We start from the raw sequence: 14,887 nt of genomic DNA, 5'->3' as shown, positions 1-14,887 counted from the left end.
AGGGGAGGCAGCGGGCAGAGCTGTGTGGGGACGTGAGGTGGTTTCGTCTGCTCCCCACACAGAGAGTGACTGGGATGAGAGTCAGGCTTGGGGTTCGTGGGGCTGAGGTGGGCTCACAGGGGAGGGCGCCTGCCTTGTCACATCTCTCATCCTGGCTCAGCTTTGAGCCCTGGTACCACATGGCAGGTGCCCAAGAACCTGGGAGAGCTCCAGTGCTGCGAGGTGGTTCTCCTTTTCCCTCTCTCTCTCTCCATCTCTCTGTCTCTCTCCCCATCTCTCTCCATATCTGTCTCTCTCTCTCCATCTCTGTTTCTCTCCATCTCTCTCCATCTGTCTCTCCAGCTCTCTGTCTCTCTCCATCTCTCCATCTGTCTCTCCAGCTCTCTGTCTCTCCATCTCTCTCCATCTGTCTCTCTAGCTCTCTGTATCTCTCTCCATCTCTGTCTCTCTCTTCATCTCTCTGTCTCTCCATCTCTGTCCCCATCTTTCTGTCTCTCTCCATCTCTCTGTCTCTCTCCATATCCCTGTCTCTCTCCATCTCTCTCTCCCCATCTCTCTCCATCTCTGTCTCTCTCCATCTCTCTCCATCTCTCTGTCTCTCTCCATATCTCTGTCTCTCTCCATATCTCTGTCTCTCTCCATCTCTCTCTCTCTCCATCTCTGTCTCTCTCCATCTCTCTCCCCATCTCTCTCCATCTCTCTGTCTCTCTCCCCATCTCTCTCCATATCTGTCTCTCTCTCCATCTCTCTGTCTCCATCTCTCTCCATCTGTCTCTCCAGCTCTCTGTCTCTCTCCATTTCTCTGTCTCTCTCTTCATCTCTCTGTCTCTCCATCTCTATCCCCATCTCTCTCTCTCCATATCTCTCTCTCCATCTCTCTGTCTCTCTCCATCTCTGTCTCTCTCCATCTCTCTGTCTCTCTCCATCTCTGTCTTTCTCCATCTCTCTCCCCATCTCTCTCCATCTCTGTCTCTCTCCATATCTCTCCCCATCTCTCCCCATCTCTCTGTCTCTCTCTCAATCTCTCTCTCATATCTCTCTCCATCTCTCTATGTCTCACAACATATTTGCTTATTGGAGACAGAGATGTTTAGAGGAAGAGAGGAGCAAGGAGAGAGAAAGGGTTGGGGATATAGCATAATGGCTATGCAAAAAGACTTTCATGTAGAGACAGAGAGAAACAGAGAGAGAGAGACAGAGAGAGAGAGAGATGGAGAGGCCAGGCAGTGGTGCACCTGGTTAAGCACTCACAGTAAAGTGCACTAGGACCTGGGTTCAAGCCCCCGGTCCCCACCTGCAGGGAGAAAGCTTTGCAAGTGGTGAAGCAGGGCTGCAGGTGTCTCTCTGTCTCTCTGTCTCCCCCTCCCCTCTCGATTTTTAAAAATATATTATTTATTTATTTATTTATCTATTAATGAGAGAGATAGGAGGGGAGAGAGAAAGAACCAGACATCACTCTGGTACATGTGCTGCCAGGGATTGAACTTGGGACCTCGTGCTTGAGAGTCCAGTGCTTTATCCACTGCGCCACCTCCCGGACCACCCCCTCAATGTCTGTCTCTATCCAATAAATAAAAATAAGAGGGTCGGACGGTAGCGCAGCAGCTTAAGCGCAGGTGGCACAAAGCGCAAGGACCGGCAGGAGGAAGGATCCTGGTTCGAGCCCCTGGCTCCCCACCTGCAGGGGAGTTGCTTCCCAGGCGGTGAAGCAGGTCTGCAGGTGTCTGTCTTTCTCTCCTCCTCTCTGTCCTCCCCTCCTCTCTCCATTTCTCTCCGTCCTATCCAACAACGACATCAAAAACAACAATAGTAATAACCACAACAACGTTAAACATGGGCAACAAAAGGGGGAAAAAAAGTAGCCTCCAGGAGCAGTGGATTCGTGACGCAGGCACCGAGCCCCAGCAATAACCCTGAAGGCAAATAATAATAATAAATAATAATATTTTAAAAAAGAAAAGTAGAATTATAATAAATGTTTACTTAAACCAATGGGGGAGGTGGCATACAGACGGCTTGTCCAGTTGAGTGCACACTTTATCATACTCAAAGACCTGCAGTGGGGAGGTGGTGTCTCTCTGTCTCTCTCTCTTGGGAATGGCCGGGTCATGCACACACACTGAGGCCCAGTGATCACCCTTGCACCTCCCCCCCCCAAAAGAAAAAAAAGAGAGAAAAGAAACTGATAACACCAGAGAAGGACAGGCTGGGGAAATAACTCCCCTGCACGGAGCCCTGCTTTGCCACGTATGGACTCGGGTTTGAGCCCAGCCCCCACTGCACTGGAATCACTAACCAGCAGCAGAGAAAGTAAAACAGAAATGAGACCCCAAGAGCTTAGGACTGAAAACAGCCCCCCCTTTCTTTTTTTTTTCTTTTTTTATATTTATTTTCCTTTTTGTTGCCATTGTTTTTTTTATTGTTGTTGCAGTTGTTATTGTTGTTGTTCTTGATGTTGTTCATTGTTGGCTAGGACAGAGAGACATGGAGAGAGGAGGGGAAGACAGAGAGGGGGAGAGAAAGACAGACACCTGCAGACCTGCTTCACCGCCTGGGAAGCGACTCCCCTGCAGGTGGGGAGCTGGGGTTCGAACCGGGATCCTCACGCCGGTCCTTGTGCTTCACGCCACCTGCGCTTAACCCGCTGCGCCACCGCCCGACTCCCCAGCCCCTCTTCCTATCTCTTCTATCTCTGTCTCAGTTTGTCTCTGTGTCTGTCTTGCTGTCTGCCTTTCTATCTCTTTTTTAATTTCTTTATCTTTTTATTTTTATTATCTTTTTTTTAAAGAATGTATTTATTTATTCATGAGAAAGATAGGAGAGAAAGATCCAGGCGTCACTCTGGTCCATGTGCTGCGTGGGACCGAACTCAGGACTTCATGCTTGAGAATCCAATGCTTTATCCACTGCGCCACCTCCCGGAGACCACTTTTATGATCTTTTTTTCTTTTAAATATTATTTATTTATTTATTTATTCATGAGAAAGATAGGAGGAGAGAGAAAGAGCCAGACATCACTCTGGTCCATGTGCTGCTGGGGTCGAACTCAGGACCTCCTGCCTGAGAGTCCGATGCTTTCTCCCTGCGCCACCTTCCAGACCACTCTTTTTATCTTTTTATCGTATTTGTTGGATAGAGACAGCCAGAAATCAAGAGGGAGAGAGACAGAGACACCTGCAGCCCCGCTGCACCACTTGCAAAGTGTTCCCCTTGCAGGTGGGGACCAGGGGCTTGAACCCGGGACCTTGTGCGTTGTAATGTGTGCGGTTAGCCAGGTGGGCCGCCACCCGGCCCCTCTTTCTGCGTCTCTTTGTCTCTGTGTCTCTATGCTGTCTCTCTCTATCTCCCAGTCTCTGTATCTCTGGCTCTCTGTTCTGTTATCTTTCTAACTCTGTCTCTTTCCGTCTCTCCCTCTCTGCTCGTCCATCCTTCTTTTTCTGTCTTTGTTTTTCTCTGTCTCTGTCTCTGCCTTTATGTGTCTCTCTTGGTGTCAGTCTTTCTGTCTTTCTCTGTCCTGTGTTATGTCTTCCTGTCTCCATCTCTCTCTGTCCCCCCGTCTCCATCTCTCTCTGTCCCCCATCTCTGTCTCTCTGTCTCCCCATCTCTGTCTCTCTGTCCCCAGTCTCCATCTCTCTGTCCCCCAGTCTCCGTCTCTCTGTCCCTCAATCTCCGTCTCTCTGTCCCCCAGTCTCCGTCTCTCTCTGACCCCCATCTCTGTCTCTCTGTCTCCCAGTCTCCGTCTCTCTGTCTCCCCATCTCTGTCTCTCTGTCCCCCATCTCTGTCTCTCTGTCCCCAGTCTCCGTCTCTCTGTCCCCCAGTCTCCATCTCTCTCTGTCCCCCCATCTCCGCCTCTCTGTCCCCGGCTCCATCTCTGTCCCTGGCGTACCGTGGGGGTGCTCTGACGGTGTCCCCGTGTCCCGTGTCCCCAGCGGGCCTGAGCCGGGCAGGGCTGCCGTTCGGGCTGATGCGCCGGGAGCTGGCGTGTGAGGGCTACCCCATCGAGCTGCGGTGCCCGGGTAGCGACGTGGTCATGGTGGAGAACGCCAACTACGGGCGCACAGACGACAAGATCTGCGACGCTGACCCCTTCCAGATGGAGAACGTGCAGTGCTACCTGCCCGATGCCTTCAAGATCATGTCCCAGAGGTGAGGGCTGCCTGGAGAAGGTGGCGGGGGGACGGGGGGGATGGATCATAGGGGGAGGGGGGCAGATGACTCTCAGGCCTAGGATGCTCAGGCTTTCTCTCTCTCTCTTTAGTAAATAGACCTTTTACATATACATATAAATTCTTTATACTTATGTATTTTCCCTGGTTTTTTATTGTCGTAGTTATTATTATTGTTGTTATTGATGTCGTCGTTGTTGGATAGGACAGAGAAACGGAGAGAGGAGGGGAAGACAGAGAGGGGGAGAGAAAGACAGACACCTGCAGACCTGCTTCACCGCCTGGGAAGCGACTCCCCTGCAGGTGGGGAGCCGGGGGCTTAAACCCGGATTCTTATGCCAGTCCTTGCGCTCTGTGCCATGTGTGCTTAACCCGCTGCACTACTGCCTGACTCCCTCCTATTTATCTATTAAAATTTATTTATTTCCTTTTTGTTGCCCTTGTTTTTATTGTTGTTGTAGGTATTACTGTTGTTATTAATGTCGTTGTTGTTAGATAGGACAGAGAGACATGGAGAGAGGAGGGGGAGAGAAAGACAGACACCTGCAGACCTGCTTCACCGCCTGGGAAGCGACTCCCCTGCAGGTGGGGAGCCGGGGGCTCGAACCGGGATCCTTACAGTGGTCCTTGTGCTTTGCGCCACCTGCGCTTAACCCGCTGTGCTACCACCCGTCTCCTATTTTTTAATTTTAAAATGATACCCATTGGACTATTACAGCCACCAAGGCCTCTCGCTGTCACACACACACACCACCACCACCACCACCACCACCACTACCACCACCACCCGGAAAGGCAGCTCAGACCAGAAGCAGAGTGATTCCTGGCACTGAACCAATCTCTCACTGAATAAAGTCAGAGTCTTGCCATATTCCAGGGCCCAGGTTCAAGCCCTGGCACCCCATGGAAGTGCCAGAGCACAAGGGGACGCCCTGGCACTGTGATGTCTCTGCCTGTCTCTCTTCTCTGGGTAGCGATGGGCTCCGCACGCCCAGAGCAGTGCACCCCGTCCCCCCGCCCCCACCCCCACCCCCAGATGTGGTTTTAACTTCACGCCTCCCCGCCCCCGCCCCCAGATGTGGTTTTAACCTCCTGCCTCCCTGCCCCTGTCCCCACCCCCACCCCCAGATGCGGTTCTAACCTCCCGCCTCCCCGCCCACAGGTGTAACAACCGCACTCAGTGCGTGGTGGTCGCCGGCTCGGACGCCTTTCCTGACCCTTGTCCCGGGACCTACAAGTACCTGGAGGTGCAGTACGACTGTGTCCCTTACAGTGAGTCGCCTTGTTCCTCGGGCGCGGCCCCCACCCCGGGAGTGAGGAGGAGACGCCTTGACCCCCCCCTTGTTCACACGCTCTCACAAACACACCCACAGACTGGACACTTCAGACACAGAGACACACACACACACAACACAGACCAGTCACGTCACACACACACACCATAGACCAGACACTTCACACACACACACACACAACACAGACCAGTCACGTCACACACACACACCACACACCATAGACACACACGCGCACACACACACACACACACACACTTCAGATTAGACACACACCACAGACCAGACACTTGACACACACACACACAACACAGACTATACACTTGACACACACACACAACACAGACCAGTCACTTCACACACACATACACACACACATAGACCAGTCATGTCTCACACACACACACACACCACACACCACAGACACTTCACACACACACACACATACTTCAGATCAGACACTTGACACACACCACAGACCAGACACTTGACACACACATACACACACACACACACCCCACAGACCAGACACTTGACACACACACACACCACAGACCAGACACTTGACACACACACACACACACACACACACACACACACCACAGACCATACACTTCACACACACACCATAGATCATACACTTGACACACGCACACTCACACGCACACTCACACACACCACAGACCAGTCACTTCACACACACACACACACAATAGACCAATCACTTCACACACACCACAGACCAGACACTTCACTCACACACACACACACACACACACACCATAGACCAGTCACTTCACACACACACACACACACACACACACACACAACATAGACCAGTCACTTCACACATACACACATAGACCAGACACTTCACATACACACACACCCCATAGACCAGTCACTTCACACACACACACACACACAACATAGACCAGTCACTTCACACATAGACACACACACCCCACAGACCAGACACTTCACACACACACAACACAGACCAGACACTTGACACACACACACACACACCACTCAACACACACACCGCAGACCAGACACTTCACACACACACACATGTCCACCACCTACACACACTGTCACCCATGCACACCCCACAGACATGCCCGGGCACCCTGGGGTGGCCATCCCTCACTCTGACCACTTCCTTGTCCACGCTTGGTGTCAAACCCCCAACCCTCACAGACTCTGTCCCCTTCTCTGACTGTTCCCATGTGGCCCACTGGCTTCCGCAGTCCAAGGCCACACACATCACACTCACCCCTCTCCTCACCCTGGACCTTGAGCCCACAGCCACCATCTCACCTCCCTCTTCTTACACCCTTCCCTTCAGACATGCCACTAGCTTCCTCATCTTCCTCTGGCCCTCCATGTCCCCCTGTCCTGGGAGATGGACCTCCTAGAAAGGCAGCCCACCCTCTCAGGCTTAGTAGCCGACCCAGTGCTAAGGGCTGGAAGCATCTCCCTCAGACTCACCCCTTCTGACCCATTGGCCATTGCTCTCAGGGCACTTCCTGTGCAGACAGGAAGTGCTGCCATGTTGACCTGACAGTGGCTCCCAGGAGGACCTAGGGCAGTGATCTGAGGAGCCCAGGGGGTCTGGCCTTCTGGAACTGGGCCCAGGGGAGCAAACAAAGACAGGGTCTCTCCTCCTCAGCACCCACTCTTGGAAGCCACCCCACTTTCTGCCCACCCCTCTCCCCATCACCCCTTCTCCTCTGCCCTCACCCCCAGCGACCTGGAGGTGGGGTCTCCGGGCAGAGGGGGGCTGGAGGCAGGGCCACCGGGGTGTCTGACGGTGGGGCCCTTCGACTCTCCCTCCTCCTCTCCCCTCCTCTCCCAGCCTTCCTCCCCAAACTCCTCCCCTCCCCACCTTTGATTTCTCCGCACAGGTGGGGACCTCCGGCCCCCCCAAAACAGGACGGGCCCGCCTGCTTACCTCCTTTTTTCACTCTTCCCCGTTTTCCTTGCAGCCACCTTCGGAAGCCTCCAGCGGAGGACTCACGCTGAACCCCCAAACACTGGGGGTGATCACTGCCCGATCTCACGATGGGGGGCTAGCGGGGAAAGGGGTTGCAGGGCCGGTTAGTATAGCTCAGCATGGTGTTGGTTGTGGGGGGGGGGGTTCGGGCTGGGTTTTGAGGTGCACCCTCAGAGTCCAGGTGTTCGTGGGGTGTTAACTTCACCCCCTACACACACATACACACACACACACACACACACACACACACACACACACAGTGCCCAGACCACGGCCTGGTTCCAGATGTGCTCAGCAACTGGGGGAGAGAGGTGGGGGGATGCCCCATGTCCCTTTGAAACCCAGCTCAGCCGGTATGCTCATTTGTGAAGGCCGGAGTGCGGAGGGGGGACCCTGCGTTGCCAGGGGAGCCTCCAAGAATAGAAAGATGACCCGAAGCTGCCCCCAGCAGAGCAAGTGGTGCCTCGCCGTACCTGTTCCCCAGCTGCAGACGGGATTCCGGAATGACCACTGGGGCTCACGTTCTGCCGGTTGCTTCTGCTGTGGCCCCCGGCCCCCAAAATGACCGGTGGGAGCTGGGGAAAAATTAAAGGAGGCTCATAATCTCCCAGCCCCTCCCTCGATTTTGGGGGACCCCCGTGTCTTTGGTCAGCCTGGGGGGAGGCGAACCCCAAATTAAGTAGCTCACGCAGACCTGGAAAGAAGGGGACTGTTTAATAAATAACAGAGAGGCCAGGCCCCCAGTGCTATCTGCCCCCCCCAAAGAAAAAAAATTCTCGGGAGTCAGGCGGTAGCGCAGCAGGTTAAGCGCAGGTGGCGCAAAGTGCAAGGACCGGCATAAGGATCCCGGTTCGAGCCCCCCCCCCGGCTCCCCATCTGCAGGGGAGTCGCTTCCCAGGCGGTGAAGCAGGTCTGCAGGTGTCTGTCTTTCTCTCCCCCTCTCTGTCTTCCCCTCCTCTCTCCATTTCTCTCTGTCCTGTCCAACAACAACGACATCAGTAATAACTACAACAGTAAAACAACAAGGGCAACATAAAGGGAATAAATAAATATTTTTTTTAAAAAATTCTCTGAGCACCTCCGTGCCAGGCCCTGGTCAAGGCGCTGGGGAATGGAGGGGCCCTGCACATAAGTAGCTCTGGGTGGAGGGTCCCCAGATCAGGCAAGGGGTGGGCGGGCCAGAGAGAGAGCCTGGAGTGGGGGTGAGAGCCCAGCGCCGGGGTGGGGGCCCCACTAACTCTGGGTTTGCCTTGCAGCCGTGCCCCGTCTAACTACAAGTCCTTTATTCTGCAGGTGTTGCCCCCGCCCGGGGTGGGGTGGGGGTCTCGGAGAAGCCCCTAGGGTCCCCAGGGTTGGGGTGGGGTGAGAGCAAAGAAACTTGAGTGTGGAAGTGGGGGGGGCGAGGTGTCCAGGGGAGTGTGGGAGTGTGTCTGTCCCTCCCCTCCACCGCCAGCCCTCCCTGTCTGTGAACACCCCCCTCCCCAGCCACCCAGCCTACTCCCTGTCTGTCTGCTCCCCATCGGCTGGGACCCTCTTGAGGGGCTCCCCCCAACCCCCCCTCCCGTCATTCCGTGTTCCCCTCTGCCTGCTTCTCTGTGAGTTGTTTCTGTTCTCTTTTTGTGGGGGGGGACTTCCAGCTGGGGGGGACCCCCTCTGTGCCCCTCCCCCAACCCCATGTGTCTGTCACTGGGTCCTTTCTCCCATGTCTCTCCCTCCTGTGCTCGTACCCCTCCCCGTAACACCCTCCCGCCCCTACTGGACCCCCCCCCAAAAAAAAACCTCAAGGGGCAGGGTGGGGGCCTCCAAGCGGATGCTTACGTGGGGGGGATCAGGGGTGACTAGGAAGGTGAGGGGGGCCAGAACGGGGTGGGGAACGGTGCGTTGGCAGACGGAGGAGGAGGAGGAGGCTTGGAAAACAAAGCAAGCAAAGTGCTGCCAGGAGCCAGCCGCAGACGACTTAACTCTTCTTTTTTGTTGTTGTTTATTATTTTTCTGTTTGGTTTGGTTTTTCTCTTTTGGTTTTTTTGTTTTGTTGTGTGTGTTTTTGTTTCTCTCGCACCGTTTCCCTTTTTGTTGTTGTTCAATTTGTTCTCTCTCTTCTCTCTCTCTCTCTTCCGATGCTTGTAGAAGTGGAGCAGAAAGGTAATCGCACTGCCACCAATGCTGACACCCCCTAACTCACACTTTGCTCCCCCCCCCCCGCCCTGTACTTATGTGACCCCTTCACCAGACCCTCACCCTGGGCGGTCCCCCCCTCCCGGGGTCCCGGTGGGGTGGCCCTGGTGCCTACACAGACATCCTCCAGGCACCTGAAGAAACTCTCTTGAGCGGGCAGGACTGCTTTCTCTCCTCTTTTTCTCTCTCCCTCGTTCTTTCTCTCCCTTTCTCTTCTCTCTCCCCCTGCTATGTAGGCCCTTTGGGGAGGACCTGGCTTTCTCATACTTATTTATTTGTTTTGCCTCCTTCAGGAGACCTGTGTATACAACGGGGGGGGGGGGGGCGTGAGGGAGGGGGACACGGGGCAGTGAGGGGAGGGGACCAGCTCTCTCCTCTCTCTTCTCCTCTCTCTCTCTCCCCTATTTTATAACCAGTGCCTGGTTTCTGGGATGAAGTGGGGTGACTGGAGGGGTGCTCACCCTGGGTTTCTTATCTTGGGGGAGCAGGTCTCTCTCTCTCTCTCTCTCCCTTTTTCTCTGGGGTCTCCCAGTAGCTTCCGGAGTCCCTTCTGGCTTGACGACCCGACCCCCACCCAGGCCCAGAGCTGTTCGGAGCACCCCTCTCCCCCTTTTTTTTTGGTTCCTGCTCCCCACCTGTGCACACACACACAGCGTCCCCCATTCTGGACCAGTGGGGTGGGGTGGGCTGGGCCGCGTCCCCCCTCGGAAAGACCACCTGCCAGAGCTGGGGGTGCGGGTGGGGGTGGGGGAGGGTGACCAGAGGGTGGGGGGCGTGGGGCTGGAGGGGTTGCGGGGAGACTCTAGGTCTGGAATCAACCTCACAAAGCTGCAGTCAGGGTTCCTTCCTCCGGGCTGTGCTGGTTACAGGGAGCCGCGGGTGGGTGTGTGGGGGGCGGGGGCACGGGGAAGGGGATCCTCCAGGAGCACCCCGATTTCTGGCCCGTCCACTCCCTGGGCTTGTGGGCAGGGGGCACTCTCTGTCCCCCTCCCCGGAAGTGTCATGTAAAAATTGACAACCACCAGGCAGTGGAGGGGCCTGGGAAATTGAGGTGATCAGGGAGCCACCCCTCAGAATAGGTGGTGGGCTGGGCTAGGGTCCCTCCGAGCTGCCCCCCTCCCTCATCACAGAGAGTCCTGGGCACCCCTCCACCCCCTTCCCGCTGCCTCCCCACCCGGCTCTTCTTACAGGCTGCTGGTTCCAGAGTCTTCACTTTTTCTCTTCAAAATGGGGGGGGGGGGAGACAGGGATGGGAGGGAATGGGGGGGCTGGGGAGAAGAGGTGCTGGGGGTCGGGTGGGGGTCCTTTGCCAGCCGAGGCCCTAGGCAGCCCTTAAAACATTTAACCGCATCTTTCTCCTCCTCCAATGCCTTTGGCTCCAAATCGCCCTCCCAGCCTCCCTGCCCCACCAACCTTGTGGCCACCCCCCAAAAAAAACCCAAAAACACAACACAAACCCTCTGAGGTCACTGCCCCACTACCCCCTCACCCCAGCTTGGGGAAGAGAGGAGCCCCCAGTAGGCCAGGCTTGCTGGGCTGCAGAGCCGGCCTGGAAATGGGGGGTCTAGGGCCGCCCCCCCCCGCCCCCTCCCCGGCTGCCTGGGTCCCAGGCCTGCTTGCAGCAGAGAATTCACCGCAGACCCTTGCCTGCGTGTGGGTTCTGCTACCAGTGGCATAAAGGGGCGGGGGTCTGCAGGGTTCCCCGAGGAGGCTGCTGGGGGTCGGGTGGGCAGGCCAGCTACGGTCCACGAGACCAGACTTTCCTCCTTTTCAGGGCATGGGGGGGTGGGGCGGGGCCCCCCGCCTTTCTGCTATCAGCGCTGCCTCGGTCCCTCCTGAGCTGGGGATGGTCTCAGGTAAATCAGGGTTTGGGGGGGTGTGTGGTGCGCAGGGGTGGGGCGGCGGGGCCTGGCTGGGGCGGGCCGGGGTCTTCATCCTAGCACCTGGGACTGGCCCCCCCCAACCCCGGGGGGGGGACCCGCAGCCGGGGGCCCGGGCCTTGGAGTGAATTCTCTGCTCACCCCTCTTCTCCCCCAGCGTTAACCTTTCCTCCCCAGGTGGCCGCCGGCCAGCGCGCCTCCCTCGGACCCGGGACCTCACCGAGCCCGCCCCATCCCCGTCCCCCCCCACACACAGCTCTCCTGCTCCTCCCTCACTCCCTCCCCACGGCCCCCCACCCCTGCACCCTCACCCCACCCCGTGCACCTATCAGTGTTGGCTGCTAAACTCGCCCATGAGAGGCCCTTCCGGCTGGGGGGCAGGACACCCCACCAATAAAAAAAAAATCATAATAAAAAAGAAACAAAACTCCTTTCTCCTTCTCCGCGGCTACTGATTGTGTGGGTGGGTATCCCGGGGCCAGCGTGGTGGGGGGCGGCCACAGGGGGCATCCAGAAGTCTGAGATGCCTCTGGGACCCTGGGTTGGTGGGCGGCAGTGGTGGCGGGGGGGGGGGGGGGGGGGAGACAGCCTCCCTCCCCGACTAGGGGGATCCCCAGTGTTACCCCTTGGGGTTTCTGCGGGAAGAAGGAAGTGGACTTTTTCCACAACAGAACAAAACCAAAAAAAAATCAATCTGAGTTTTAATAAAGAACAAAAAAGTGGCTGATGGGTAGCCCAAGCTGGCGGGGCGCTGAGACCCCCCCAAAAATAAAATAAAATAAAAGGAATCTCTGTACCCACAGTGAGGTGCTGTAACAGTCGCACCCCCGGAATGAATCGCACCTGGCGTCCCCCCCAGCCTGTGGGGTCTCATGCAGCTGAAGAGGGAGAGGCGGGGTGGGGGGAAGGAGCGCGGGCAGGAAAGTGGGGGGTTCCACCTTTCCTCCCACCTCACCCCGTCCCCCCACGCCCCCACCCCACCCCCATTCACTAACCCTGCTCCTTCAAGGCCTTGGTATGTTAGGGAGACAGGCAGCTGGGAGGGAGGGCGGGAGGGGGGTGTCCCGTGTGTGGGGGGTGGGGCTCCCCAAACCCCCTTTCTCATTACCAGCCCTACCAAGCAACCGTGACTGCAGCAGCAGGAGGAGGTGGGGTGGCGGGGTGGGCGGCGTGGCGGGCGCCCCCTCCGGCCTGTGTGACCGACCTGCATCTCTCTCTCTCTCGTGCGTGTGCGTGTGTCCCTGTGTGTCCCAGTCTTCGTGTGCCCGGGGACGCTGCAGAAGGTGCTGGAACCCACATCCACGCACGAGTCGGAGCACCAGTCCGGGGCGTGGTGCAAGGACCCGCTGCAGGCGGGCGACCGCATCTACGTCATGCCCTGGGTGCCCTACCGCACCGACACGCTCACCGAGTACGCCTCGTGGGAGGACTACGTGGCCGGCCGCCACACCACCACCTACCGGCTGCCCAACCGCGTGGACGGCACGGGCTTCGTGGTTTACGACGGCGCCGTCTTCTACAACAAGGAGCGCACCCGCAACATCGTCAAGTACGACCTGCGCACCCGCATCAAGAGCGGGGAGACGGTCATCGGGGCCGCCAACTACCACGACACGTCGCCCTACCGCTGGGGCGGCAAGACAGACATCGACCTGGCGGTGGACGAGAGCGGGCTGTGGGTGCTGTACGCCACCGAGGCCAACGGCGGGCGCCTGGTGGTGAGCCAGCTCAACCCCTACACCCTGCGCTTTGAAGGCACCTGGGACACGGGCTACGACAAGCGCTCGGCCTCCAACGCCTTCATGGTGTGCGGGGTGCTGTACGTGCTGCGCTCCGTCTACGTGGACGACGACAGCGAGGCGGCCGGCAACCGCGTGGACTACGCCTTCAACACCCACGCGGGCCGCGGCGAGCCCCTGGGCCTGGCCTTCCCCAACCCCTACCAGTTCGTGTCCTCCGTCGACTACAACCCCCGGGACAACCAGCTGTACGTCTGGAACAACTACTTTGTCGTCCGCTACGGGCTGGAGTTCGGGCCCCCGGACCCCAGTGCCGGTGAGTGTGGGGGGGTGTCTGCGGGGGGGCGGGGGGGATGGGAGGCCCATGCTGAGAGCGGAGGGGTTGGGCGCCCCCACCGGCACCGCTGCGTGGGAGGGGGCCCCATTGGGGTCCGTCGCAGGGAGATAATCTCTCATGGGCCCACCCGGGGACCCCCCACTTCCCAGGATACCCCCATGGACCCCCCACTTCCCAGGATTCCCCCATGGACCCCCCACTACCCAGGATTCTCCCCATGGACCCCCCACTATCCAGGATTCCCCCCATGGACTCCCCACTACCCAGGATTCCCCCATGGACCCCCCACTACCCAGGATTCCCCCCATGGACCCCCTACTACCCAGGATTCCCCCATGGAACCCCCACTACCCAGGATTTCCCCCATGGACCCCCCACTACCCAGGATTCCCCCATGGACCCCCCACTACCCAAGACTCCCCCCATGGACCCCCCACTACCCAAGACTCCCCCCATGGATCCCCCACTACCCAGGATTCCCTCATAGACCCCCCACTACCCAGGATTCCCCCCACTACCCAGGATTCCCCCCGGGCACCCCCCATTACCCTGGATTCCCCCCATGGACCCCCACTACCCAGGATTCCCCCCGGGGATCCCCCACTACCCAGATTCCCCCATGACCCCCCCCACTACCCAGGATTCCCCCCATGGACCCCCCCACTACCCAGGATTCCCCCATGGACCCCCCCACTACCCAGGATTCCCCCATGGACCCCCCACTACCCAGGATTCCCCCCACTACCCAGGATTCCCCCATGGACCCCCTACTACCCAGGATTCCCCCCATGGACCCCCTACTACCCAGGATTCCCCCATGGACCCCCCCCACTACCCAGGATTCCCCCATGACCCCCCCACTACCCAGGATTCCACCCATGGACCCCCCTACTACCCAGGATTCCCCCCATGGACCCCCCACTACCCAGGATTCCCCCCATGGACCCCCCACTACCCAGGATTCCCCCCACGGACCCCCCTACTACCCAGGATTCCCCCATGGACCCCCCTACTACCCAGGATTCCCCCATGGACCCCCCCCACTACCCAGGATTCCCCCCATGGACCCCCTACTACCCAGGATTCCCCCATGGACCCCCCACCACCCAGGACACCCTCCTGTAGACGGCCCCCAAAGGCAGGGCCCTCCCCAGGACCCCCACTCAACACCCGAGACTCAGGACCCCCCCCAGACCCCACCACCATGAACTCCAACCATGAACCCCCTCTGGCCCGCACCTGTGGTTGATCCGTCCACAGGGATGCCGCCGCCCAAGACCCCTGATGCCCTCCTGCTG

At 58.0% G+C, this 14,887-nt stretch overlaps 1 protein-coding gene and 2 long non-coding RNA genes across 4 annotated transcripts in view; 1 reads left to right on the top strand and 2 right to left on the bottom strand.

The window, feature by feature from the left end:
- The window catches only part of ADGRL1 (adhesion G protein-coupled receptor L1), a 44,250-nt gene that overhangs the window by 14,711 nt on the left and 14,652 nt on the right, over positions 1-14,887 (top strand). For both annotated transcript variants that reach the window (XM_060181861.1, XM_060181860.1), the window contains exons 3-5: positions 3,931-4,147; positions 5,330-5,439; positions 12,768-13,568. In XM_060181861.1, the coding sequence (XP_060037844.1) occupies positions 3,931-4,147; positions 5,330-5,439; positions 12,768-13,568 (1,128 nt within the window). The remainder of the gene's footprint in view (positions 1-3,930; positions 4,148-5,329; positions 5,440-12,767; positions 13,569-14,887) is intronic.
- On the bottom strand, positions 4,029-8,506 carry LOC132535562 (uncharacterized). The gene is made up of 3 exons (XR_009547341.1): positions 7,932-8,506; positions 7,417-7,534; positions 4,029-4,158 (listed from the first exon to the last, which is right to left on the bottom strand). It is a non-coding gene; the product is annotated as an uncharacterized LOC132535562 (long non-coding RNA).
- LOC132535563 (uncharacterized) lies at positions 5,438-6,437 on the bottom strand. Its single transcript, XR_009547342.1, has 3 exons — positions 6,370-6,437; positions 6,215-6,253; positions 5,438-5,548 (listed from the first exon to the last, which is right to left on the bottom strand). It is a non-coding gene; the product is annotated as an uncharacterized LOC132535563 (long non-coding RNA).

This window comes from Erinaceus europaeus, chromosome 23, assembly GCF_950295315.1.
Source record: "Erinaceus europaeus chromosome 23, mEriEur2.1, whole genome shotgun sequence".
Lineage (NCBI taxonomy): Eukaryota > Metazoa > Chordata > Mammalia > Eulipotyphla > Erinaceidae > Erinaceus > Erinaceus europaeus.
The sequence above is the reverse complement of the archived record's forward strand: the minus strand, read 5'-3'. Positions and strand labels throughout refer to the sequence as shown.